The 26210-nt window shown below is 44.6% G+C and overlaps 1 protein-coding gene across 13 annotated transcripts in view; it reads right to left on the reverse strand.

Moving 5' to 3' along the window:
- Window positions 1-16043: 16043 nt before the first annotated feature.
- The window catches only part of NEK11 (NIMA related kinase 11), a 332098-nt gene continuing 321931 nt past the window's right edge, over window positions 16044-26210 (reverse strand). For 12 of the 13 annotated variants that reach the window (XR_016233306.1, XM_089332257.1, XM_051818466.3 and 9 more), the window contains one exon: window positions 16044-17488. Coding sequence is in view for 11 of the 13 variants with exons in the window: in XM_089332257.1 (XP_089188383.1) it covers window positions 17281-17488 (208 nt within the window). In the remaining 2 variants the exon portion in view is untranslated. The remainder of the gene's footprint in view (window positions 17489-26210) is intronic. The other variant, XM_089332258.1, reaches the window with a different exon arrangement.

Consider the following 26210-nt stretch of genomic DNA (forward strand, 5'->3'; position numbering starts at 1 on the left):
TTTCCCAGCTTGGTCTTCTGAGTGGTAGGTCAGGGATGGCACCTGCGAACAGGCATTTGATCAAGGTGATGAGGCTGTGTAAGTGATAGAGCTGTCAGCCTGCTGGGGTTCCTGGGGACTTGAAAATAGTCTTGGTAAATCATTAGCATCACTTTGCAAAACATTTATACAGTGGGTCTTCAAAGAGTTCATGGAAAACGCGCATTGTGAAAAAACTGATTTTCAAAATTTCTTGCAAGAAATAAGCTTACGTATGAGCTACATTTTCCCACAAACTATCTGAGGTACCCTTGTAAAATTTTGTAATGGCTGTCTAATCCAGAGCTCCATCTAGGCCAACTGAATAGTAATATCTGTTGGTGGTGCAGTGCCTAGGTGATTTTCCAAACCTGTCTCCAGTGACCAGTACACAGCCAGGGTTGAGAACCAATGTCTTCCCCTCTTCCCCTAGCATTCCAAATTTAGCATGTATTCTCTCCTAAGTTGGTGAGCTTTAAGGATGTAGGGTAAAACATGCCTTTTCTTTTCTTTCAATATTTATTTATTTGAAAGAGTTACACAGAAAGAGAAGGAGAGGCAGAGAGGTCTTCCATCTGCTGGTTCACTCCCCAGTTGGCCACAACGGCCAGAGCTGTGCTGATCAGAAGCCAGGAGCCAGGTTCTTCTTCCAGGTCTCCCATGCAGCAGGGGCCCAAGGACTTGGGCCATCTTGTACTGCTTTCCCAGGCCATAGCAGAGAGCTGAATCGTAAGTGGAGCAGCTGGGACTGGAACCGGCACCCATACTGCAGGTGGTGGCGCCTTTACCTGCTACGCCACAGCACTGGCCCCAAATATGCCTTTTCCAGGGCAGTAACTCTTCTGTTTTTCCTTCATGGTTGCGTGAGGAGGTTTTAAAGATGGATTCAGCTATTTTTAAGGCAACATGAAAATCTATAAAACCAAAGCGCCATCCACCCAGGCATTCACGACTGAGCCCGGAGCTCTTTCAGGATGCGTGTGTAAGGCAGCCCTCAAGGCTGGCCTCCTACTCTGACCCCGAGCTTCCCTTCTTTTCAAATTACTCTTTCCTTCTGCCCTACTTCCCCAGTCCCCAACCTTCAGCCCACGGTGCTGAGAAAGGCGGCCGAGACGTCAAGAGGCTGAGCCATGCGACGTAAGGGCAGCTCTAAGCTCACAAGGGTCTTCAAGGACAAAAGTGATTCAGTGGTTGTTGTGGAGCATGCCAGAAACCAAGTTATCATTTAAAAATGAGGAAAAGAATTAAGCATTTATCTTCTCCTTTTCACATGGCCTCTACTTCAGGGCTGACTAGTAGTCAAGTGGGGAGTATTTCTCTTATAAGTAATCCGGAAAAAGAAAGAAGGAATCAATCCAAATTAAACTTTTCTAAAGCCTTAAATGATTACTATATCCTAGATAAGGATCTCCAAAAATTGTTATTGTGTCACAAAAATACAAGCAATTATTTTTGTACCTCATGATAGAAGAACACATTACCTCTTATGAAACGTTTTTGCCAGCAAATGGAATTTGAATCTCAATTTAACTACCAACTTATAAGGAATACAAAGGAACACCTTTGTAAAACAACAGGGAGAGGCCAGCGCCACCAGGCTCAATAGGCTAATCCTCCACCTAGCGGTGCTGGCACACCAGGTTCTAGTCCACCAGGTTCTAGTCCCGGTCGGGGAGTCGGATTTTGTCCTGGTTGCCCCTCTTCCAGGCCAGCTCTCTTCTGTGACCCGGGAGTGCAGTGGAGGATGGCCCAAGTGCTTGGGCCCTGCATCCCATGGGAGACCAGGAGAAGCACCTGGCTCCTGCCTTTGGATCAGTGCGGTGTGCTGGCCGTGGCGGCCATTGGAGGGTGAACCAACAGCAAAGGAAGACCTTTCTCTCTGTCTCTCTCTCTCACTGTCCACTTTGCCTGTCAAAAAAACAAAAAACAAAAAACAAAAAAAAACAGGGAGAGACTAGAGTAATCCGTGTGGTATGCATTGGAGTTGGACACATCACAGATGATTACATATAGAAGTGTTACTGGAGAAATTGCAGGGTTCTTGTCTTCCGCAAGAAAGAATTCAGGCGTGAGACAGAGAGTAGTAAGAGGTAAAAGTAGCAAAGCTTATTAGGGAAGGGACATCCGCAAGAACGGATGGGCACCTCTCCAGACAGGACCTGAGAGAGAGTGCCCAGTCGCTCGGACTGGGGAGGGGTGGGGAGGGAAGAAGCGAGGTTACATGGTTGGGTGGAGAGATTACACCTGGCCAGACCAGGCGGGCGACTCAGCAGAGAGGCAGAGGGCTGAGCGGGCAGTCCAGTTGAGGCGGGGTGTGTGTGTGTGTGTGTGTGTGTGTGTGTGTTTTAGGAGATGGGTCTTGCTTCCCCACCTGTTCCTCTTAGAACAAAGGGCTTTTTGGATGCAAATGTTAAGAAACTTCTCCCTGAGTTTTCTCCTGAAGGTCTGAAACAAAGCACTTTATGGATACAAATGTTATCAGACAGCAGGAAGGGAGCAGGGGGGTCTCCTGGAGCAGAAATGGGGCATCTGGTAACAGCTAAGGGATTCTGAATAAAGTCAGGACATGACTTAATACTAATGTATCCCGACTGGCTCATTATTGTAAGAAACGTACCAGAGTAATGCAGGATGCCAATCAATAGGAACAACTGGGTGACGTGGACAGGAGCTCTATAGGCGTCACAGTATTTCTGTAAATGTAAAATATCTAGAAAATAAAGTTCTAACAAATCAGGAGGATGCAATCAGCAAAACTTGGATTGAAGGAGAGTTTACAAGACAAATTACCTGGTGTTTTCAATAAATTGATTACAAGGAGAAAAAAAGACCTGAAGGCAGAATCCATACATCAAAAGAGACCCTGGAAACGCATCAAAATCCAAGGAATCGGCCTTTAGTTGCATTCTAATTTGAACAAACTTAAAAGAAAAATTCACCTAGTGGGATTATGAGAATACTGATCAGATACTTGATATATAGAAGCCACTGGTAGTTATTTGAGGTGTGGTAATAGTATTGTGGTTTCTTTTTAAAGGATTCTTTATTTTTTAGATATACACACTGAAATATTTATGAATGACATGATAAAAATAACTCAAGGAATAGAGACTGAACATATAAATAAAATAAAATTGGGCATGAGTTGATAATTTTTGAAGGAGAATTTAAAGTTTATTATTATATATCACATATATAATGTTACAATATTATATTATTCCCTTTTCTTTAATATGGTTAGATGTTTTCTATAGTAAAACATAAAAAACAAAAAAGATGTTTTGCTGTTTCTGAAGCTAAAGGTTGCAATTTACATTTGAATGAAGCTTTGCATTTCCCAGAACCCTTTCACAGGCAGGATCCCTTAAGTGTGGCAGGAAGAGAGAGCTGTGGTCCAGGCTCAGGTCAGAGGCAGGAAGAAGGCTACAGCTGACACCTGCCATCTGTCGGGTGATCTTATTTCCCAAGATTTCTCCTGTGCTTTGAATGCAAGGTGCAGGATGAGAACCACTGGTTTTGAAGAGTATCAGATGGTATCCTCAGCTGGGAGCTTACACAGCAGGACTTCCTGAAAGGGCTGGGTGCAGTGGTGACAGGATCTCGATGAGTCTGTTTGTCCAAGGACACAAGGAAGCCACTGTCTCTGGAGGAGACATTGTTAGGAGGCTGCCGAGGAAGGAGGCAGGACAGTGCTCCAATCCAACCTCCTGTACTGCTTATGCCAAAGACATTTACTGGGAAGGGAGTAAGGGGTGGAGATGAGTACAGACGGTAAACTGGTCAAGGAAGAAAGGAGTAATTTCTGTTCTGAGCAGGGGCAGCTCAGTGGAAGCCTCTTTGTACATCACACCATTAAAAAATGGTGGCCATGGCACCCCAAGTGGCAGGGGGTTTGGGCCCAAAAAGTTGCATGTTCACCCAGGGACCAGTGGCAGATCGGCCATTTGCTGTTTCATGGTTCTGACTGGTTTTGACCAGTTTTATGTGGGAGTCTCAAGAAATCACTGGTGTTGTGTAAGATAAATTCAAGATTTTGGGGGCCGGCGCTGTGGCGCAGTGAATTAACGCCCTGGCATGAAGCTCCGGCACTCCATATGGGCGCCAGTTCGAGACCCTGCTGGTCTACTTCTGATCCACCTCTCTGCTATGGCCTGGGAAAGCAGTAGAAGATGGCCCAAGTCCTTGGGCCCCTGCACCCGTGTAGGAGACCTGGAAGAAGCTCCTGGCTCCTGGCTCCTGGCTCCTGGCTCCTGGCTCCTGGCTCCAGGCAGTTCTGGCCATTGCGGCCAACTGGGGATTGAACCATCGAATGAAAGACCTCTCTCTCTCTCTGCTTCTCCTCTCTCTCTGTGTAACTCTGACTTTCGATTAAATAAATAAATCTTTAAAAAAAAAAAAGGTTTTGGTTAGTTCCCCATCCACTTTGTGATATGGCTCCATTATGTTTATTATGATTTTCTTATTTCTTTTCTTTTTTTAGCATTCACATACCTGAAATCACATCCATCAGCCTTAAAGGGGATGAGATAATCTGGAATACAGGCCTGCATTTTTTTGTTTTTGTTTTTGTTTTCTGGTATAGTACAATAATATCCACTGCTGTGTGTGTGTGTGTGTGTGTGTGTGTCTGGATCCATTAGGTAGGTACCTTTATTATAAGGGCAGAATTCCTCAGACACCTCCAGATGCATGCCTGGGCTCTTCAGCTTATTACCCTACAAGCACCCCAAAGCCAACATGCTGCATCCCAGCTCTCTGAAGTCACCCATCTCCTGCCCAGGCAGCCATGTGAGAGAGCCCAGGATTTCTCACAAACAGCTCCTTAACCTCCCCCACCTCCATCCTGTCCTCAGCCTTGCATTCCTCAGATGCACGTAAGGCCTTCATCTTTCTCACCTGGACTACACCTCCCTCTCTAAACCTGCCCTGTACACAGTGCCAGGACACTGCAAAAGTCATACCCAGCGCTCCCTCTTCGGGACGCCCGTGACTACAGGACACAGCAAGGAACTCTGTAACTCAGCTTTTGTTCAATTACTGAACAATAATTAGACATTGTTTCACAGGGTCTGTAACTCAGGAATAAGGAATGGGTTAGCTGGGTGAGTCTGACTCAAAGTTTCTCATGAAATTTTAGTCAGCCCAGACTGCAGTCAAAGGAAGCTGCAGGCTGGAGAATTTGCTTTCCATAGCTCACCTGTTACTGAAAACTCAGTCCTTGTCCCTGATGCCACATCAGAATAACAAGGACAACGTTTGGGGGCAAAGGAAGAAGCTTTATCTGCAGATGAAGGTGCAGCAGAATTCTGGGTCTCAAGAATCACTGCCCTGCCAGTTGAGGGTGCTCTGGGTTTGTGTGTATGTGTTTTATTTATTAATCTTTTTTTCTTTGTTTATTTACATAAGGAGAACATATTTCATGCATTTTTTCCTTTTAATTTTTGTGATAACATACTTTCAATTTATAGCCACAGGTTTATTCTTCCACTAAATAAAAAAGTTCAACAAGTAGAAAGTAGAAAGACCACCATTCTGCAGGAGTTTAGACAAAGGCTATAAATAATAAATCTCAAGATGCCAATTGCACACATATATATTACATTTTGTTTTTGTACTGTATGTATGAGCTCCCACATTTTGGGGTTTTAGAGAGGCTACAGAGAAGGGAGAGCTAGTGGGGTGAGATGGGGAAAGTGCTGCAAGGCTCTGGAATCAGGTGCTGAGTCGCACACATCCTTTCTCTGTTTCACCTTGAGGTCCACAGGTGGCGAGATTAGACCTAGTCTGACCAGGCTGTAAGATGAAGACCAGGGCAGTGTGCACTAGTGAGCGGGAAGTCGGCAGCCCAGTCCTGAAGCATTAACAAGATACTTTGCATGAGCTGTTTGCACAGTGTCACCTGGTTGGTCTGATGGCCAAGTGGGCTTCAGTCAGCCTGGGTCCAGACCTGAGAGTCCCTTAAGCAAAACCCCTTATGACCACACTGGCCACCGACACGGTATCTGTTGGAGAAGCAAAGGCTCTCATGAGCCAGAGATTGGAATCTTGTAGGGCCTCCTGTACCACTCCCCTGATTCAGTGAGTTAAGCTCAGGGAGAGTGGCTAGGAGACTGGGGCCTGATAGTATCTAGTGTCTGCATTCAAAGCTCTTGTATGGGGGCTTAGATGCACACTGACTTGGCCAGCAAGTTGATATTGGCTGTTAGCAAAAGACCAAGAGAAAACAAGATGGAATTGGTCCTTTTGTGACCTGTTCTCACAAGTCACACCACATTACCTCTGCAGTGGCCACTCTTGTGCCAAGGTGGGGTTCTCCTACCAGGGATGAGAATTATTGAGGGCCGTCTCGGGGGCTGGCTAACAACCCTTCCTCTCTAAACCTGATGTAATCTCTCTCTTGTTTTATCTACTCCTGGGACCAAAAGACTTGAAATTCCCCAAACCCACAAGACTATGTCTTTCATTCTTGTGTTCTTTATTCCTGTAAGATCTTTTCCTTCATTTGCCTAGTGAATTCTTTTTGGTTTTAAGATTTATTCATTTCTTTGAAAGGCAGAGTTACAGATAAGGAGAGCTAGAAGCAGGAAAGAGAGGAGGAGGAGGAGGAGGAGGAGGAGAGAGAGAGATCTCCCATCTGCTGGTTTATTCCCCAAATGGCTGCAATGGCCAGGGCTGGGCTAGGCCAAAGCCAGGAGCCATGAGTTTCTTCCAGGTTTTCCACATGGGTACAGGGACCCAAGCCCTTGGGCCATCTTCTGTTGCTCTCCTGGCATGTTAGCAGGGAACTGGATCAGAAGTGGAGCAACCATGACTCGAACTGGTGCCCATATGGGATGCTGACACTGGAGGCAGAGGCTTAGCCTTCTATGTCTCAGTACTGGCTCTGGTGAATTCTTATCACTCAAAATTGTGTGCCTAAATTTACTGGATGGGAACTCCACATATGGTGAAGTGAAATACTGAAAGGTTTATATTACATGCACAGAAGAGATGTGCCAGGTCTCCATGCTCCCACTCAGCATTGGCTTGATACATTCAGGAAGCCAGGAAAGTTAGAGGTCATGGATTACCCAGGCCATTTTGAAAAAGGGCACACATGTTCTTTTAAGAAGCCACAGAGGGGGCCGGCTCTTTGGCAGAGCAGGTTAAAGCCCCAGCCTGCAGTGCCAACATCCCAGATGGGTGCCAGTTTGAGTCCCAGCTGCTCCTTTTCTGATCGAGGTCTCTGCTATGGCTTGGGAAAGAAGTAGGAGATGGCCCAAGTCCTTGGGCCCATGCACCCATGTGGGAGACCCAGGGGAAGCTCCTGGCTCCCGGCTTCAGCTCAGCTCAGCTCTGGCCGTTGCAGTCATTTGGGGAGTGAACCAGCAGAATGGAAGACCACTCTCTCTCTGGCTCTACCTCTCTAACTCTGTCTTTCAAATAAATAAAATAAATATTTAAAATAAAAAAAAGAAGCCACAGAGTCATTTCCTTGAAAATAAACATCCCTTAGATTTGTAAATAGCAATGCAAAAAAGAATGAAGCATGAGAATCTGATAAGTGTTAGAGGAGGATGGAGAGAGTGCTGTTGGGATGAGGAAGATCATTGGTTAGCTTATTGCCATAATTATACTGTATCAGAACCACCAACCTGAATCGTGTACAGCAATAAACATTTGCAGCTCACCTGGAGTGGCTCTGCTACCTTCTCCAATAGCTGGGGTATAGGGAAGGGTGAACTGAGATGGGAAATTCTATCAAACAGGGAGACGCCACGACACATTGGAAGGACAAACATGTTTTAGCTGTTTTGCCTCCCAAATGAAATCTACAAATCCACTTTGCAAACATTCCTGTTGGACTTGAGTTTTATTCTGCAAGTCTTACTCCATTTTCTGTTGCATAACTAAATACCATAGATTACATTAATTGTAAAGAATAAAGGTCTGTTCAGCTTAGGGTTCTGCATGCCGGGAGGTCCAAGCACCAGAGGCTGCATCTGGCGGGGACATCGTGCTGGGGGAGGACTCAGCAGAGTGTTGAGGTGGCGCAGGACATTGCATGGCACATCCAGGACAGAACCAGACTGGCTTTCATGACAGTTGCTTCTTGATACAACCCCTTAGCCCAGTAATCCATTCAGCCATGTGTGGATAATCCTCTCTGGAAAGGTTGCACCTGGTCCCACCTCTTAATACCTCACAGTGGGGAATAAATTTCAAGCTGACTTTTGGTGAGGACATTCAAATCGTTGCACAGTATAAATGTAATTACTGTGTTATTCCTCATAAATATTTATGAATATGTTATTTTGTGATCTACTGTTTTTGTTTTTGTTTTTATTCTTTATTTATTTGAGAGATAGAGTTACAGACAGAGGGAGAGACAGACAGAAAGGTCTTCCATCAGCTGTTTCACTCCCAAAGTGGCCAAAGGACCGGGGCTGGGCCAGGCCCTAGCCAGGAGCCAAAGCTACTTCTGGGTCTCCCACCCGAGTGGCAGGGGGCTCAAGGAATTGGGCCATCCTCCATTGCTTTCCCAGGACATAATCAGAGAGCTGGATTGGAAGAGGAGCAGTGGGGGTATGGAATCAGCGCTCATATGGGATGCTGACACCACAGACAGGGGCTTAGCTTACTGCTCCACAGCACTGGCCCTTATCATGGACATTTCTTAAAGGATTTCATTCATTTATTTGGAAGGTAGAGTTACAGAGAGAGAAGGAGAGAGAGAGCTTTCGTCTGCTGGTTCACTCTTCAAATGGCTGCAACAGTCCGGGCCAAGCCAAAGTCAGGAAACTGGCGCTTCATCTGGGTCTCCCTTGTGGGTGCTGCGGCCTGAGCACTTGGGCCATCTGCTGCATTCCCATCACATTAACAGGGAGCTGGATTGGAAGTAGAGCAGCTAGGACTTGAACCGGTGCCCATATGGGATGCCGGCACTGCCATAGCGCTGACCCCATGAGATACATTTTTTGAACCAAATTTTGGAGCTTCTTACAAAGTCAAGGAAGAACTGAGCATGTAAGCATTCTGGTGATGACCTTGGAGTTACACAAGCAGGTTAATGAAATGTCAAAGGAGCAGAGCTTTTCTGTAGAGGCAAAGCTGGTCTCACTCATTTGCTTTTTCAGAACTGCTTTCTTCTCGGCTCTCTCATCCTTTAGCCGGCTCTCAGCTAATTTCTAGTCAAGTGCTAGATGAGAATGGCTCAATGTGTTTTTTGCTCAGGGTGCATTTGTATGAAGAAAGCAGAATATTAGAAAACTAAACAATCTCCAATGGAAGGCCAGGTAGCCTGGCAACACAGTGAGTGATTTCTCCTCCAGAATGGAGAGAATTTGTAGCATTTAAAGCATTTCTGCACATTGGCAATGTCATGAGATTCAGCTTACATTATTTTTAATTACTTAATTTATTTGAAAGAGAGAGAAAGAGAGAGAATCTTCCATTCACTGGTTCACTCCTCAAATGTCTACAAGAGCCAGGGTGGGCCGGGCTGAAACCAGGAGCCTGGAACTCCGTCCAGGTCTCCCATGAGAGTGGCAGGAACCAACGTACTTGGGCCATCATCTGCTGCTTCTGAGGCACATTAGCAGGAAGCTGGACCAGAAGCAGAAGCAGAACTTGATCCCATCTGATATGGGATGTGCTCACCCCAAGTTGCAGCTTAACCTGTTGAACCAGAACACCTGCTCTTAATCAGAGAATTTTACTAGTTCTGCAGACATAGGCAGGTAGTATGACTTGAACAGGACTTCCCTCCCTAAATCCACACAGGTGTTTAACTCTGAGGTTTTGTGTTGATGTTTGGTGGATTAGGTGTGAAGACTTGCAGCAGGCCTGGTGGGAGGGAGGTCGTCAGGTCATTGGGGGCGTGCCCTCAGAAGGTGAACATCTTGAGAGGGTTGGTTATTAAAGCCCAGTTCTGTCTAACCTTTCTCCCTGCTTCCTGGCTCCCCGTGTGGCCATTTCCCCAGGCTTGCTCTGCCTTTGCCAGCCTCTAGCAAGCCAGACTGTTGAGGCTGCCTGACCTTGAACTATGAACTTCCAAACTGTTGAGCAAAAATAGCCATTGTCTTCCCAAGAAGCTCCTCTTGGATATTTTAAATTAAGTAATGAAAAGTTGACAAATACAGCAGGAGTCTAGAATCCAAGTCATCCAGTATCAAGTTCAATGTCTTACAGCAGGTTGAGGCAGAAGCATTCTAAAATATCCTTTACTCTGTGTCCACACCTGCTCTTCTCCCTCCGCCTCCACACACCCGTCACCCGGTGGCCTCACTCCACTCACTTCTCAGGCTCCACAGTTAGTTCTCACATCATCTTGAAGGAGGAACCGAGTGTTTCCCAGCTTGAGCGGCTGCTTAATCTGTCTGCCTCCTTTATCCCGAGCCCACTGTGACGGCTGGACGCTTTTATAATAGACCTAGAGCTTTTGCTGCTGCCTCAACCCCGAAGACATTGAATAATTCACTTCCATCACTCCCCTTTGTGTGCTTTATCTCCGCATCACCCGAAATAGCTGATGGCATTTCCTCTGCATAAATAGAGAGCAGAAAGGTCAATTGGCATTTGTGAAATATAGATATTTTTCACAAAGCAGCAAGGTCTGTCGTTCCCTTACACTTGTGACCCTGTCCAATTTTTTTTAACTCCTCAGCCAGTTTCTTTCACTATTTGCAGTTCATTAGTTATTAATATTAATATATAATATTAGTTATTAATTAATAAATTCTCTAATATGCTAATAAATCATTTATTAATTGTATAGTTATTAATATTACATTGAAATGGCCCCAAATTAAGACAGACTTTAGCTGAAGGAGGATGTATTTTCTCAACAGTAATAATAAAGAATTTTTTTGAAGTCATGCTAAATCTCATTCCCCACATTCACCCCAGGGAATAAGATACATTTGCGTGAGCTTCTCTCAAGAGGTATGGAGCTATGGATCCAACATAATATTTCTTCTTAACTCTGAAAGTCTGATGTGGTATACAGCACACAGTCCCACAGGGTAAGATGTCAGTCTGCACCGGTCTTCTTAGTAACACCTACACTGTAGAGCACTGTTTCTTGAGTACATTAATCTGCCTGTGGAAAATAGTGGAAAAATCTAGCTATTTCCCCTTTAGACCCAGGAACTCACACAAGCAATTTTGTATTCTAGTGATACAGTGAGTGTTCCTGGGGTCCTGTCTTCCAGTCCCATTTGTAATAGTGTTGGTCCAAAAGGGCATGGGGCTCTGGGAAGCTCTTCCTGGGGTGAGGTCTTTTCCTTGTTGGTGTGATGGAAATGTCCATGCCCACACCCAGTGGGGTGGTCACAGGCCCCATACCTCATCAATGCTGATTTTGACAGGATACAGCTCCTGCACTCAGACAGATGCTTAAACCCCAAGTCCTAAGGTGATGGTACTAAGAGAGTGGAAGCGTAATCCAGTTGTGTTGTCCAGGAGGTGAGTCTCGTAGGAGGGCTTTGGTCACTCGGGGCTCACCTGCAGAAGGTAGTGCTTGTGAAAGGGTTTGTTAGAAAGCATGAGTCGGTTTCAGCCTGTCTTTCTGTCCCCTGGATCATCATGTAATCCATCCTCCATGTGTGCTCTGACCTCATTAGACGGCCAAAATAATGGAGCCACCCAATCTTGGACTGTGAACCTCCAAAACCATGAGCCAAAAAATGAACCTTCTTCATAAATAGCTTCTCTCCAGAGTTTTGTAATGGTGAAGAAAAGTTGACCAGCCTGAGGGATTTCCTAGGGCAAACTTGATTTTCAATATTCAGCCATGGTAACAGCCATGGGTCTTGGCATTTGACTTAGGAAATATGCTCAAGCTCAGAATTCTGAAAAATTTCACCTCTTACATCTGGGAACCAGTATTTGAGGCTTGCTTTTCCTGACCCAGACACAGGGGCTGTGAAAGCACTGGCATGCTCCTGTTTCCCAGTCTTCTAGCTGGGACTTTTCCTCTGCATGCAGGGAAGGGGGATGAGAATGGACTTCACTAGCTTCGGGAGGAGGCAGAGTGAAGATCTGAGCTGTCCCATCACCCTTCCAGTGGTAAGGGAGTTGCGAGAACATAGAGAGTGATGTCCACAGTTCTTGAACCCTGCAGGAGTTGAGGTCATTTAGGTATCTTGTGGTCCTTTGGTTGTGGAGTGAGAAAAAACTTGGTTTGATAATTGAGTCTATGAAAGCAACTGATGGTAGACACATAAACAAGAGAAAGAATATTAATTAACGTATTTGCATATGCACAGGGACCCCCCCCACACACACAAAATATGAGAGTTGGAAAAGGACCAGATGACTGGAGTTTATATAGCATGTTAAGCTACAGAAAGGAACAGGAGCTTGGAGAGTCTAGGGGTAGGTGGCGAAAAGTTACAGGAGGGTAAAGGGAAGAAATGTATGATGATCAAAGTTTGTCATGTTGGGCAAAGTTCTTCAGGCACTAAAACTCTGAGAGGAGCCATCAGAGGAACAAGTGCTAGTCTGTGACAGTCTGTCTGGACTGGTGTCTCCTCCTTTCCTATGTTAATGCCCCCTCCTCATTGATGAGATTCCTAGGGAGGGTATTCAAGACCATTGAGTTCCTTTAGGAAGACTCTATAGACAGACAGGGGAACTTACAAGAAAGTCCTCCCCCTGTCGGGATAAAGAGGGGATAATAAACAGGAGGACAGGAGGAGGTCAGAGAGACCTTGGTTCTAAGGCCTTAAAATCTTCTTTAGTTTGAAGTACTCAGCTTGCCGAAGTGCCATGCTTGGGAGTATAATTTTCTAAACCCCAAAAGTTGCTTCATAGATGTAGAAGTGAAGCCACAAGATAGTGAGACTTAGAACACAGTGGTCATGTCCTCTTGTCCTTAAAATGAGCTCACTGGGGCCAGAGCTGTGGCTTAGTAGGTTAAGCCCCCACCTGCAGCACTGGCATCCCATATAGGCACTGATTTGTGACCCAGCTGCTCCTCTTCCAATCCAGCTCTCTGCTGATGGCCTTGGAAAGCAGTAGAGGATGGCCCAAGTGCTTGGGCCCCTGCACCCACACAGGGAACCCAGAAGAAGCTCCTGGCTCCTCGCTTTGGATCGGCCCAACTCTGGCCATTGCGGCCATTTGAGGAGTGAACCAGCAGATGGAAGACCTCTCTCTCTGTCTTTCCCTCTCTCTGCCTGTAACTCTACCTCTCAAATAAATGAGTAAAATCTTAAATTAAAAAAAAAGAGCTCACTGCCTCCCAAACTCCCACCCCACGCACTACCTTTTTTAGAGAATTCACTGGGAGGCATCTGAAGTCTTTGGGCCCTTTCTTCTTCACAGTCCTCACACATTGTCAATAGAAGTGAGATGAAGTAAGCCTCAACTAAGAGCACACAAATCTACTGCTCCAAATAAAAAGAACAGAAAGACAGGTCTTGGACAGTGGCTCTGTACATGGCCTTCACGCCAGCAGCATTGGCACCCTGAGAACTTGCTGGAAATGCAGATTTTCAAGCTCCATCTCCAGATCTGGTGCATCAGAAAGGCTGCAGGTGGATTCCAGCAATCCATGTTCTAATAAGCCTTCCAGGTGAAAGGACACTGGGGCTGGCATAGTGGTCTAGTGGGTTAAATGGCTGCTTGCGACATTGGCATTCCATGTGGATGCTGGTTCAAGTCCCAGCTGCTTCAGTTCCAATCCAGATGCCTGTTAATGTGTCCGGGAAAGCAGTAGAAGATGGCCCAAGTCCTTGGGCACCCATGTGCCCAGTGAAGCTCCAGATAAAGCCCCTGGCTTTGGCCTGTCCCAACCCTGGCAGTTGAGGATCTGGGGAGTGAACTAGTGGATGGAAGACCTGTGTGTGTGTGTGTGTGTGTGTGTGTGTGTGTGTCTGTGTGTGTGTCCCTCTCTATATATAACTCTGCCTTTCAAATAAATAAATCTTCAAAAATAAAGAAAAGAAAAAAAGAAAAGAAAAGAAAAGAAAAGAAAAGAAATCCTGTAGGGGTCACAGCACGAGGTTTCCCAGGTCAGTAGCAGGAGGTGGAAGAGTGAATGGCAGTGCTTCTGTGTATCCAATTCACCAGGTAACAAAAGATGTGCTTTGGCCCATCAACTTTCCAGGAAAAGGAATGGACGGAGGCTCAATATTGACAAAGACTCTGCTGGACCAGACGTTACCCCAGCTCCTCTGAACACTCTTTTCAGCTAGGCCTCCTCATTGGGCCTCATCTTTGGCATGATGAATCCAGTTTTAGCAAGAATACTGCAAAGTCATTTTAGTGAGACTACCACACTCTTGATGTCTGATTGCCCTCAGTGTCTGATCAAATTGCTTAGGCCCCATCCTCAATATCTGACTGCTCTGTTAAGTCAGCTATTTAGCAAGAGTCCCCCTACCCTGAGGTCTCCTCTTTGTACTATTCCACTCATGAACCTCCCTGTCCTGCTCCCTGGCTATACGTCCCCAGCTGTCTTTGCTCTATTTTGAATTGAGCCCATGTCTTTCCCCATTACAATACTTTTGACAGCTATCAAAATAATCCTGAGGCCTGTGCCACAGCTCACTAGGCTAATCCTCCGGGTTCTGTCCCAGTTGCTCCTCTTCCAGTCCAGCGCTCTGCTGTGGCCCAGGAAGGCAGTGGAGGATGGCCCAAGTCCTTGGGCCCTGCATCTGCATGGGAGACCAGGAGGACGCACCTGGCTCCTGGCTTCAGATCGGCGCAGGTACCGTAGCGGCAATTTGGGTGGTGAAGCAACGGAAGGAAGACCTTTCTCTCTGTCTCTCTCTCTCTCTCTCTCACTAACTCTGCCTGTCAAAAAATAAAATAAATAAATAAATAAAAATACTTGCTGCTATTACAAAAAAAAAATCCTGAATAGAGTAATTCTTCCCTATGGTTTTAAAAAAAGTCAGAATAATTTTTTTTCTTTAACAGAATATTTAAACATATAGATGTTTCAAAAGCTCCTAAGGCAAGTCTGATAGAGCCCCTTCATTCAAAACCTACACACATGGTGATTAAGATTATGGGCACTGGAATCAGACTTGGGTTGAAATCACAGATTGCTTTTGCTTCTCACAATCATGTCTCTAAGCAGGTTACCTAACCCCAACATCTTCAGCTGAGGGATAATCTCTCCGTACTTGTCTATGCCTCTGTCTCTCTCTAGAGCTGGTGAAAAGATTCAATGAAGTAAGGCCCTTTAGGTACTAAGCACAGCACCAGCACATAATAAACCAAATATTGGCTGCTCTATATACACATCATTAGATGGATGCATCACATTCCACAAGATATTTTCACATAAGGGGAAATATTAAATGGGTTATTTATTTTGTAACCATGGAAAATATTTTTATTAGTGAATAAGTTTTCAATGCTCTTGTGGATGAGTCTGGGGGTATAAATCACAGGTGGGAATCACCTTTTGGAATTTTATTTTATTTACTTATTATTTATTTTCTAACTTTTATTTAAAATATAAATTTCCAAAGTACAACTTTTGGATTATAGCAGCTTTTCCCCCCATAACCTCCCTCCCACCCACAACCATCCCATCTCCTACTCCCTCTCCCATTCCATTCTTCATCAAGATTCATTTTCAATTATCTTTATATACAGATGATCAATTTAGTATATACTAAGTAAAGATTTCAACAGTTTGCACCCACAAAGAAACACAAAGTATAAAGTACTGTTTGAGTACTAGTTATACTGTTAATTCATATAGTACAACACATTTAGGACAGAGATCCTACAAGGGGAGTAAGTGCACAGTGACTCCTGTTGTTGATTTAACAATTGACACTCTTATTTATGATATCAGTAGTTACCCAAGGCTCTTGTCATGAGTTCCAAGGCTATGGAAGCCTCTTAAGTTTGCCAACTCAGATCTTATTTAGACGAGGCCATATAGTCAAAGTGGAAGTTGTCTCCTCCCTTCAGAGAAAGGTACCTCCTTCTTTGATGGCCTGTTCTTTCCGGTCACAAAGATCTTTCACTTAGGTCGTGTTTGTTGTGTTTTGTTGTTGTTGTTGTTGTTGTTGTTGTTGTTTTTGCCACAGTGTCTTGGCTTTCCATGCCGAAAATACTTTCATGGGCTTTTTAACCATATCTGAATGCCTTAAGGGCTGATTCTGAGGCCAGAGTGCTATCTAGGATATCTGCCATTCTGTAAGTCTGCTGTGTATCCTGCTTCCCATGTTGGATCATTCTCTCCTTTTTAATTCTATCAGTTAGTATTAGCAGACACTAGTCTTGTTTATGTGATCTCTTTGACACTTAATCCTATCATTATGATCAATTATGAACTGCAACTGATCACTTTAACTAGTGAGATGGCATTGGTGCATGCTCAATTGGACTTACCCCTAATGATAGAGTTAGAAATGTGCCAGGGAATTCCAATTCAATCCCATCAAGGATTTTTATTTAATTTAATTTAATTTTATTTACTTATTTGAAAAGCAGAGTCACAGAGAAGCAGATGCAGAGAAAGAGAGAGAGGGGTCTTCCGTCCACTGGTTCACTCCCCAAATGGCCGCAAGCAGCTGGAGCTGGGCCGATCCGAAGTCAGGAACCAGGAGTTTCTTCTGGATCTCCCATGTGGGTGCAAAGGCCCAAGGACTTGCGCTATCTTCTACTACTTTCCCAGGCCATAGCAGAGAGCTACAGATCGGAAATGGAGCAGCCGGACTTGAACCGGCACCCATATGGGATGCCGACACCGCAGACAGTGGCTTTACCTGCTGTGCCACAACACCGGCCCCCATCCTTTTGGACTTTTAATACAGGTCCTCATATTTATTACCTTGCTGATTAGTCAAAGATAAGCAAAAGTAGGTAAAAAAAGGGCAGCACAGACAGATGTGTCTGACTCCCAGGCAGCACAGCACTGTGGGTGGAGGCCAGTGCCCAGAAGCCTTCACAAGCAAGCCAACCCTGGTTCACAGAGATCCAGAGTGGACAGGCCCTAAGCTCTGTCCTCCATCCAGCTGGAAATGGTCCCAGGGTGGTTCAATCTCGCAGGAACCCCGAGGGCACACGTAGAAGAGGTGCTTTTCAGAAACCAGATCTATAAGCTTATCTTAGAGTGTAGACTAAATGACCCAGGACTCTGAGTAGAAGCAGCCCTGTTTACTACTCTACAGGAGTCATTACATGGATGGAGAATTAAAAGTAAAGCTGTACCCATTTCCTGTAAAGTTTGGTGGAATTGTTTCCTGGATTTTCATAGAAATTTGTCTACTTCAACTGCTGGTTGTTTTTGAAAGTTCCTTAGAGATGGCTCTAGAATGCAGACTCTCTCCCTGTGGCAATTAGTAATTGTTCCTCAAAGTACAGGAGCTGGTCAACCTCAAAGCAGTCACTGGCCTGAGGCACCACTTTTTCTAGATGTTCCTGGATCTCTGCTTCGCTGGTGTTCTGATGCCTTGCTCTCTTGAGGTAAGTGTAGACTTCCTCAAAGACTTCTGCTCCCAGCTTCTGTACAGCCAATCTGCCAGAAAAGAAAGATCGTAAGGAGTTGTACAAAGAGATCACCTGTAAGTAAACACAGTTGTTTTTTTTAAATAATTATTTGTTTACTTGAAAGTCAGAGTTACACAGAGAGAGGGAGAGACATGGAGAGGTCTTCCATCCTTTGGTTCACTCCCCAGATGGCTGTAACAGCTGGAGCTGGGCCAGGCCAAAGCCAGGAGCCAGGAGCTTATGGGTCTTCCACGTAGGTACAGGGGCCCAAGCACTTGGGCCATCCTCTACTGCTTTCCCAGGTGCATTAGGGAAGGAGCTGGATCAGAAGTGGAGCATCCGGGTCTCAAACTGGCACCCCTATGGGATGTCGGCATCACAGGTGGCAGTTTTAGTTGCTATGCCACAATACTGGCCTCAGGAAAATATGTTTTAAGTCACTTATTACACAAATAATATCATTTCTTTGGGATTTAGGGGGGGAACGTAAAGCACAGTGTCTCATCCTAAATATTCATAATCTTCAACAAATAAAGCTTGAATGTCTATTGTGTTCCAAGTTTTCCTGTAGGAACTGTGAACATAGCAAGTAAACAAGTTAGGTGAATTCCTGCCTTCATCTGTGTATATACACCAACACATGTGTGTACACATATGTCTATAAATATATTCACATATGATATCAGGTAGTGCTAAGTGCAGTGGAAAAAACACAGGGGGAGGGGCAAAGACATCATTCTGAGGCAGTGTCACTGGAGCACAGACCCTCATAAAGAGAGGGGCAATGGAATCTGGGCTCTAAGTGTAAAGCATGTTGGAAAAATATCAGTTGGAGCAGCTGCACTGGGGAGATAAGGGAAGAGGATGGTGGGATACAAAATCAACAAACAGGGGCTGGTGCTGTGGCGCAGCGGGTTAAAGCCTTGGCTTGAAGTGTCAGCATCCCATATGGGTGCCAGTTCTAGTCCCGGCTGCTCCTCTTCTAATCCAGCGCTCTGCTATGGCCTGGGATAGCAGTAGAAGATGCCCCTGCACCCACGTGGGAGACCGGAAGAAGCTCCTGGCTTCGGATTGGCACAGCTCTGGTCGTTGCGGCCATCATTGTGGCCATATGAGAAGTGAACCAGCGGATGAAAGATCTCTCTCTCTCTCTGTCTCTACCTCTCTCTGTAACTCTGTCTTTCAAATAAATAAAATAAATCTTAAAAAAAATCAACAAACAGCCAATAGCAAAATAATAATAATGAGGAGGGGGCCAGTGGGTTTGCTCAGTGGGTTAAGCCACCACCTGCGGTGCCAGTATCCCACATGGGTGCTGGTTCAAACCCCAGCTGCTTTATTTCCTGTCCAGCTCCCTGCTGCTAATGTACATGGGAAAGCTGCAGAAGATGGCCCAAGTGCTTGGGCCCCTGCATCCATGTGGGAGACCCAGATGGAGTTCCAGGCTCCTGATTTTGGCCTGATCTAGTTGTTGCAGTGATTTGGGGACTGGACCAGCAGGTGGAAGATGTCTCTCTCCCTCTTTCTTTGTAACTGGTTTTCAAATAAATAACTAAATATTTAAAAAAATAATAATGAGGATATGGAGGCAAGCCAGGGGGAGAAAAATTGTTTTCTTGACCGCTTGTAGATACCTTTGCACTCGCTTCACCCTTACAATCTCATCTCGCCTTTCCAGTGGCTTCTTGAGGGAGGCATTCTTTTAAAATCCCGATTTTACAGATGAAGAAATGGAGACTTTAATTTGGTCAAGTTCCCACCAAAGCCAACGTTCATCTCACCATATTTGCATCCATGCTCGTCCATATGTAGGTGTAATGTTTGCATTGTTCTATCACCATTGCATGTTTATTTCATCTCTGTCTATTTTCCTCTACCACAGAATGGTCATAAACTATCCTTAGGACTCACTTTCCCCTCACTCCAATTGTTTTTACTGTCTTTGGCCCATATCATCTAATACTAAGCTGAGTTTCATATATTTTCTACTTGCTTGACTCAAAGGCATTAAAGTTGGTGTGGTTTTTTTGACAGTTCATCAAATAGTCATTTTTAATGGTTCCATAATGTTCCAGCAAATTTATGTACCAGCGTGCACCAAAATCATTCCTCCACTAACCATTTAGCTTTTGCCACCCTTTGCCACTGTAGCATTGTGTGAAGACTTTTAGGCACATAACTCTTTAGGGAAAAATTTTCTGTCATCAAATTTCTAGAAGTGGCACTAATTAAGTGAGTGTGTTCACTCTGTGGAAGTTGATACATACACTTATAATTTCTATGCTTTTTTGTATATATTTTGTGTTTGATTATAAGATAAAACATGATAATCAGATGGTTAGATCAAATGTATAAATATTTTTATGACTTCCTTTATTCATTTCAATAGATTTCGTGAAAAGTAGTCTTTTTGCCGCAGAATTTTAAAGCATCAATTCTGAATAGAAATGATTGAAATGTTGACAATAATATTGAAGGCACCAATTAGAGACTTTTGCATTCATTTTATATGCTCGTATTGTTTAGTACTGTTCATGCATTACAACCTCTGGGGTCAGGTATTGTGACAGACAAAAAGAATAAGTAATTTTTCCTGCTCTGCTTTAGAGGCTAGTAATAATAATACAAGACATAAACATATTTTTAAAAAAGGTTTATTTATTGGAGCTGGCATTGTGGTGCAATGGGCTCTGGTTCGAGTCCTGACTGATCTACTTCCTATCCATCTCCCTGCTAATGGCTTGAGAAAAGCAGCAGAAGATGGCCTAAGTACTCCGGCCCTTAATACCCACAGTGGGAGACCCAGTTGAAGCTCCTGGCTCCTGGCTTTGTCCTGGTCCAGCACCAGCAAATGGAAGTTCGCTCGCTCACTCTCTCTCTCTCTTTCTCTAACCCTGACTTTCAAATAAATAAATAAATAAATCTTTTTTTTTTTAAAAAAGAACAGATCTATCAATCCATAAAAATTTTGTTTATCTATTTGAAAGAGTTACAGAGAGAGAGAGAGAGGGAGAGACAGAGAGAAATCTTCCGTCCTCTGGTTCACTCCCTAGATGACTGCAATGGCTCAAGCTGGACCAGGCCAGAGCCAAGAGCTTCATCTGGGTTTCCCATACAGGTGGCAGGGACCCAAATACTTGGGTCATCTTCCTCTGATTTCCCTTAGGCCATTATTAGGGAGTTGGATCTGAAGTGAAACAGCCAGTGCATCAACTAGAGCCCATATGGGATGCTGGCTTTGCAGGTGACAGCTTTATCTGCTGGGCCACAATGCCAGCCCCAAGACAAAGATTTTTAATTTTACCATTTCTACAGCATTGTAGAGCTTGTGGAATGCTTACATACTCATTATCTTAAAAGATTCTTGTGAACCAGGTACTTCTCAAAACACCGCTCTCCATTCATCTCCCTAAGTAGGTTTTTGCAGACTCTCACAAGCTTGGAAATCTAGGTGGTAGAGTTTGGACTCAAACACAGACCTTACAAGTCCAAGCGCAGGAGAGAGACCAGCAGCCTGAAGGCCCCAGTCAGCCAGCTTTCACTGGGTTTCCAACCTTTTGTCAGGATATTATCAGTACAGATCCCAGCATGCCTGGCATCACTTATCATCTCAGCACCCCCAGAAATCCAAGTCTTCCTCTTGCTAGCATTTAACACGCCCTGCTGATCCCCTCATTTTTCAAAGTCTTCAACAAGCATCCTGCTCTCTTCCTTCCGCTGCCTCCTCCTGTTGGCCTCCTGGACTCTGGTGCTGTTGGGCTCTCTGGTTGTGGACTGCCTTATGTGCAATGGCCTTTTCCTCTACCCTACCTCAGCTGCCCATTGCCATGATCATACCCTTGACCGCAACAGCACCAATGGCTACCTGATCCCTGAGACTGAGTTCAATGCTTATACAACTCTAACATCCTCCTTGTGCCCTTCAGCCAAACCATCACAGCTATTGTTGCACTTCGTGGCCACCTGCAGAGACCCTAACACCATGATAATATCACTCACCCCCTTATGTCGTCATAATGTCCTTAGTGCACTTTCTCCCAGTGAAACCTCATAGTCCATGATCATAACCATTATGTTGCACACAGTTGTGACTTTCTGCTCCCCTCTCCCTTTGTATAACAAAGTTCAAATGGCCAAGCCTGGGAAGATACCTACCCCACACCTGTATATGAACAGTAGAACATTTCTGGAGAATAGTATCCAATTATGCTAAGAGGTCTCATCTAGCTGATAATCACAGTTCAAAATGCCCTTTGGGCACAGCCCAGTATTGCTACTACACTTTCCCAGTATGTTTATTTGCCATCCAAAATGGCCATTTCACACCTCGTGCCTTATCCCTCACTCTCATTCTCAGCTGAGGACTTTACCTAACAGTCTCACTGAGACAATAGAAACAACTACATAAATATTCTCTCGTCTTTCCCATGCCCAAACTGCCAGCCTACCTGGGTCAGCGACCACACACTTGGTTTCCGTGCTGTCCCTAATGGAAGGATCACCGCTGCTCACATTAAACACCAGACTCTCCCTGAGTGCACTGGATCCTGGCTCTGTCACCATCTCAGTGGCTGTCACCCTTGCAGCTATCTTGTTTCTTTACCTCATAATCTCTACCTCTACTGCATCATTCGGTTCCAGAAACACAAAGCCTAGCATATCCCGTCCCAGGCAGGAAGGCTGTCTCTGCCCTGCACACTGCTTACTCGTCCCTGTCTCAACCCATCCCCTTGATGTCTATCCTCGTAGAACTTCTTGAAAGAGTTGTGGCATAGTTGCTGCCCTACTTTTCCACCACCTGCTCTTTCTCAATCCACTGCTCTTGTGCCTTGGTGCTTGCTTCTTCCCTGCAACTACTCTGCAAGGGTATCAACGACCTCCATATATGCACTTCCCCTGGTCACAACTCCCTGTGTGTATACGTATTTCCTTAATTGGGATAAAATTCATGTAACATAAAATTAACCATTTAAAACAATTGTTTCATTTAGTACATTTCAATATGGCACAACCATCACCTTTATATGATTCTTAACTATTATCACCCAAGGGAAAACCTCCTATCCATTAAGCAGTTACTCTCCATTCCCCCTGCCCAGCTCCTGAAAACCACCCATCTGCATTCCATCTCTATGGATTTACCTATTCTGGATTTTTTATATAAATGGAATCATAAAATGTGCAGTCTGTTTGTGTCTGGCTTTTTTCACTTAGCACTTAGTTCACCTTCACTGTAGCATGCATCAGTACTTCATTCCTTTTTATGGCTGACCACTAGTCCATTGCATGGAATAGCACACTTTGTTTATCCATTCATTGGTTGGTGTTTTGTGTACATTTTATGTGATGTCTCAGCAGCATCTAACCAAGCTGAGTGCTCCCTCCTTCAAATCCTTCCTTCTGTTGCCATTGGTGATACCTCCTTCCCAGGATCTTATTCTAGCTGCTTCTCCACAGCCTCCTCTGCAGGCTCCTCTTGTTCCTAGCTCTAACCTCCACATTTATGAATATGCCCAGGATCAGTCCTGGGCCCCCTTTCTTTTCTCTGTCTTCACTTTCACCCAGCACCAGGTCTTCAACACCACACCTATGCTGAGGACATCGTGCCTCTGCAGCCTGTCCTTCACTCAGAGCTCCAGGCTTGTGGACCAGCTGCCCACTTGATAGCTCCAGCTGGATGTCTAAGAGGTTGCTCACTCAACTTTGATATAGCTGGAAAAGAACTACTAAATACTGTCTCCCTTCTTTTAAAAATGTATGTTGGTTTTGTGGTGGTTTCCAGCTTAAATGGCACCGTATCTTCCCAATTTTGCAAGCCAAGTTTGTTTTATTTATATCTCTCCATTTATGTAGGTCTTCTTTAAATTCTTTAAAAATTATATATATATATAAATATATATATATATATATTTAAAGTTACAACATGATGTTTTCCTGTAGATCTTTCTCTTATTAATCCTGTCAGCATCAGCAGGTCTCATAAGATTTCTCAACTATTGTGATAAAGACCTTTTGTTTTCTTTTGATATTTTCAGTCCTTCATAGACTGAAACATAGACCCATGGCCCATAGCTGATGTGTGGTCTGTCCCTCACACAGTCCCCACCACATGTAGTTCCCCAAAGGAATTTGACAGCATCCATGCTCTTTATGTTCAACTCAAGGAGACACATCCACTTAGCACATGTTTGGGTGCTCTAGCAATGTTAGTTTTCTGTAATAGTTTCTGAAGCTCACTCTCAATTTCTGTCCTGTTCGTGTGGACGGGTGACAAGTGATGTGTGGGCCAGCACCAATACTGCCTGCACTTTAACAAGCGTGTTGTAAGTGCTACCTCCATCCCAATTCTCCACTACTAGCATCATATAGGTCGAGCCCCTGGGCCTCAGTGATAGCCTCTGGTTGCATTTAACACTCAGAAATGCATTTTCAACATGCTATGACCAGGTGAGCTTTTTAAACAGAAATCAGAGGGGCTGGCGCTGGGGCACAACAGGTTAACACCCTGGCCTGAAGCACCGGCATCCCATATGGGCTCTGATTTGAGACCTGGCTGCTGCACTTCCAATCCAGCTCTCTGCTATGGCCTGGGAAAATAATAGAAGATGGCCTAAGTCCTTGGGTCCCTGCACCCACGTGGGAGACCCAGAAGAAGCTCCTGGCTTCAAATCGGCACCGCTCCGGCCATTGCAGCCATCTAGAGAGTGAACCTTCAGATGGAGGACTCTCTCTCTCTCTCTCTCTCTCTCGCCCTCTCGCCCTCTCGCCCTCCCCCTCCCCCTTCCTCCCTCTCCCTCTCTCTCTCTCCCTCTCCTCTCTCTGTGTAACTCTGACTTTCAAATAAATAAATAAATCTTTAAAAAACCCCACAAATCAGAGCCCATTGCTTTCCTTCCTAAAACACTCCAATAGACTCCAATCAAATCAGAATATGATTCCTTATTCACTCTGATTTATCAGGGCATCCATGAAAAGTCTCCTTCCTTCTTTGCTAACCTCCTCTGTCTCATCTGTGCTGTATCTGAGCCACTATGCTCCAAGCACATCAGCCTCCTTTATGTTCCTCAAATATAATGCAAGTTTATTTCTATCTTTTGTATCAGCTGTATCATATTCCTTGGAATTCTTTTTCATTGATCTTCATGTCTCTACTCCTTATTGCCATTCAAATCTTAGCTTAAACCTCCCATTTGCAGAGAAACTATTTGTCACTACCCTGTCTAAATAATGACTTAGTTATCCCATTGGATCACACTGCCTTAACCCTTTGCACAGCGCTTACACTCTGGTAATTCTTCTTTTATGTTTTTGTGTGTATTTATTATTGTGGGTCTTTCCCCATCCCCATAATTAGCATACAAGGGATTCAGTGTGTACAGCAGGGCTGGGCATGCAGTAGGGGCACAGGAACTATTTATAGAATGAAGGAATGATCACACAGTCATTCAATGTCATGAGAAAAACATAAAGTGCTATGGAAGTTTGCAGCTAGGGAAATCAGAGAATATTGTGTGTGGAGGAGGCATCAGACATGGTGCCGTGTCAGCCACAGGCAAACTCGGTGGGAGAACGAGGAATTCAGGGGATCAGTTTGGCAGGTGTGAGAACCTGGCGACACATGGTGATGAGAACCACGTGAAACCTTAGTACCTAACTAGTAACAGCACCTAGTAGTGATGGGGAAGCCCAGGCAGTGTCCCCTGAAGGCGTAACAACTCATGTTTCTCTCTCTGTTTTATTGTGAGCCGTCTGCTCAGATCTCCTACTCTCTGGGTAGATACTGTTATTCCCATTTTGTAAATAGTAAACTGAGATACACAGAGGGTAGGGAACTCTGCCACTGCCCTAGTTTGTAAGCGATAGAGTGGAGTGATGGAGCCCCATCAGTTTCACTTTGGGGCTGCTGCTTTCCCAATCACTGTGTTATGGACATTGGAGTAAGAGGAATGGGAGTTGAATCTTAGCTCTGCCCTTCCCTGGCTGTGTGATCTTGGGCCAATTTTTAATGCTATGGCTCGAATGTTGGTGTTCCTCCAAGAGTCATATGTTGAAGCCAGTTTTCAGTGTGACAGTACTAGGAGCTGAGGCCTTTGGGGCACTGCCTTCATGAGTGGGATTACGGCCATTATAACAGAGATTGAAGGGAGCATGTCTGCCCCTTCCATCATGAGAAGACACACAAAAGGTGCCATCTGTGAGGAACAGGTGCTCATTAGACACTGAATCTGCTGGGGCCTTGATGTTGGACCTCCCAGGATCCAGAACTGTGAGCAATAATCACCCAGTCTAAGGTATTTTGTCATAGCAGTGGGAAAAAGACCAAGACATTTAACCTTTGTGCCCCTTAGATTTTTCATATTTAAGTGGGAATTTTAGATACACACACACACACACACACACACACCTGCCACCTACCAGGCACTTGATGGCTATTGGTTTTACTGTCATGCATATTATTGCTTTTCCACTAGTGAATTGCATAGCAATTCTATTTCTTGTTAACTGGAAGCCTTACACAATTTTGTAGTTCTATCCTTAGTTAAAATGTCATTTTAAATATGCTTTTCTCTCCTATGTATGAATTTGAAAAAGAAAAAAGACACAAGGAACAAGTAGTAAAAACACATAATTTCATTGAAATAGTCATGAAAAACCTCATTTAGCAAAAAGCATGTGCAGACAGATTAGTCTTCAGGCACAGTTTAAGGAGACCCTGAAATTGACTTTATGAAATGTAAGAGATCTCTGCA

The sequence above is a fragment of the Oryctolagus cuniculus genome, chromosome 4, assembly GCF_051225735.1.
Source record: "Oryctolagus cuniculus isolate XC-2025 breed Fujian yellow rabbit chromosome 4, ASM5122573v1, whole genome shotgun sequence".
NCBI classification, from domain to species: Eukaryota; Metazoa; Chordata; class Mammalia; order Lagomorpha; family Leporidae; genus Oryctolagus; species Oryctolagus cuniculus.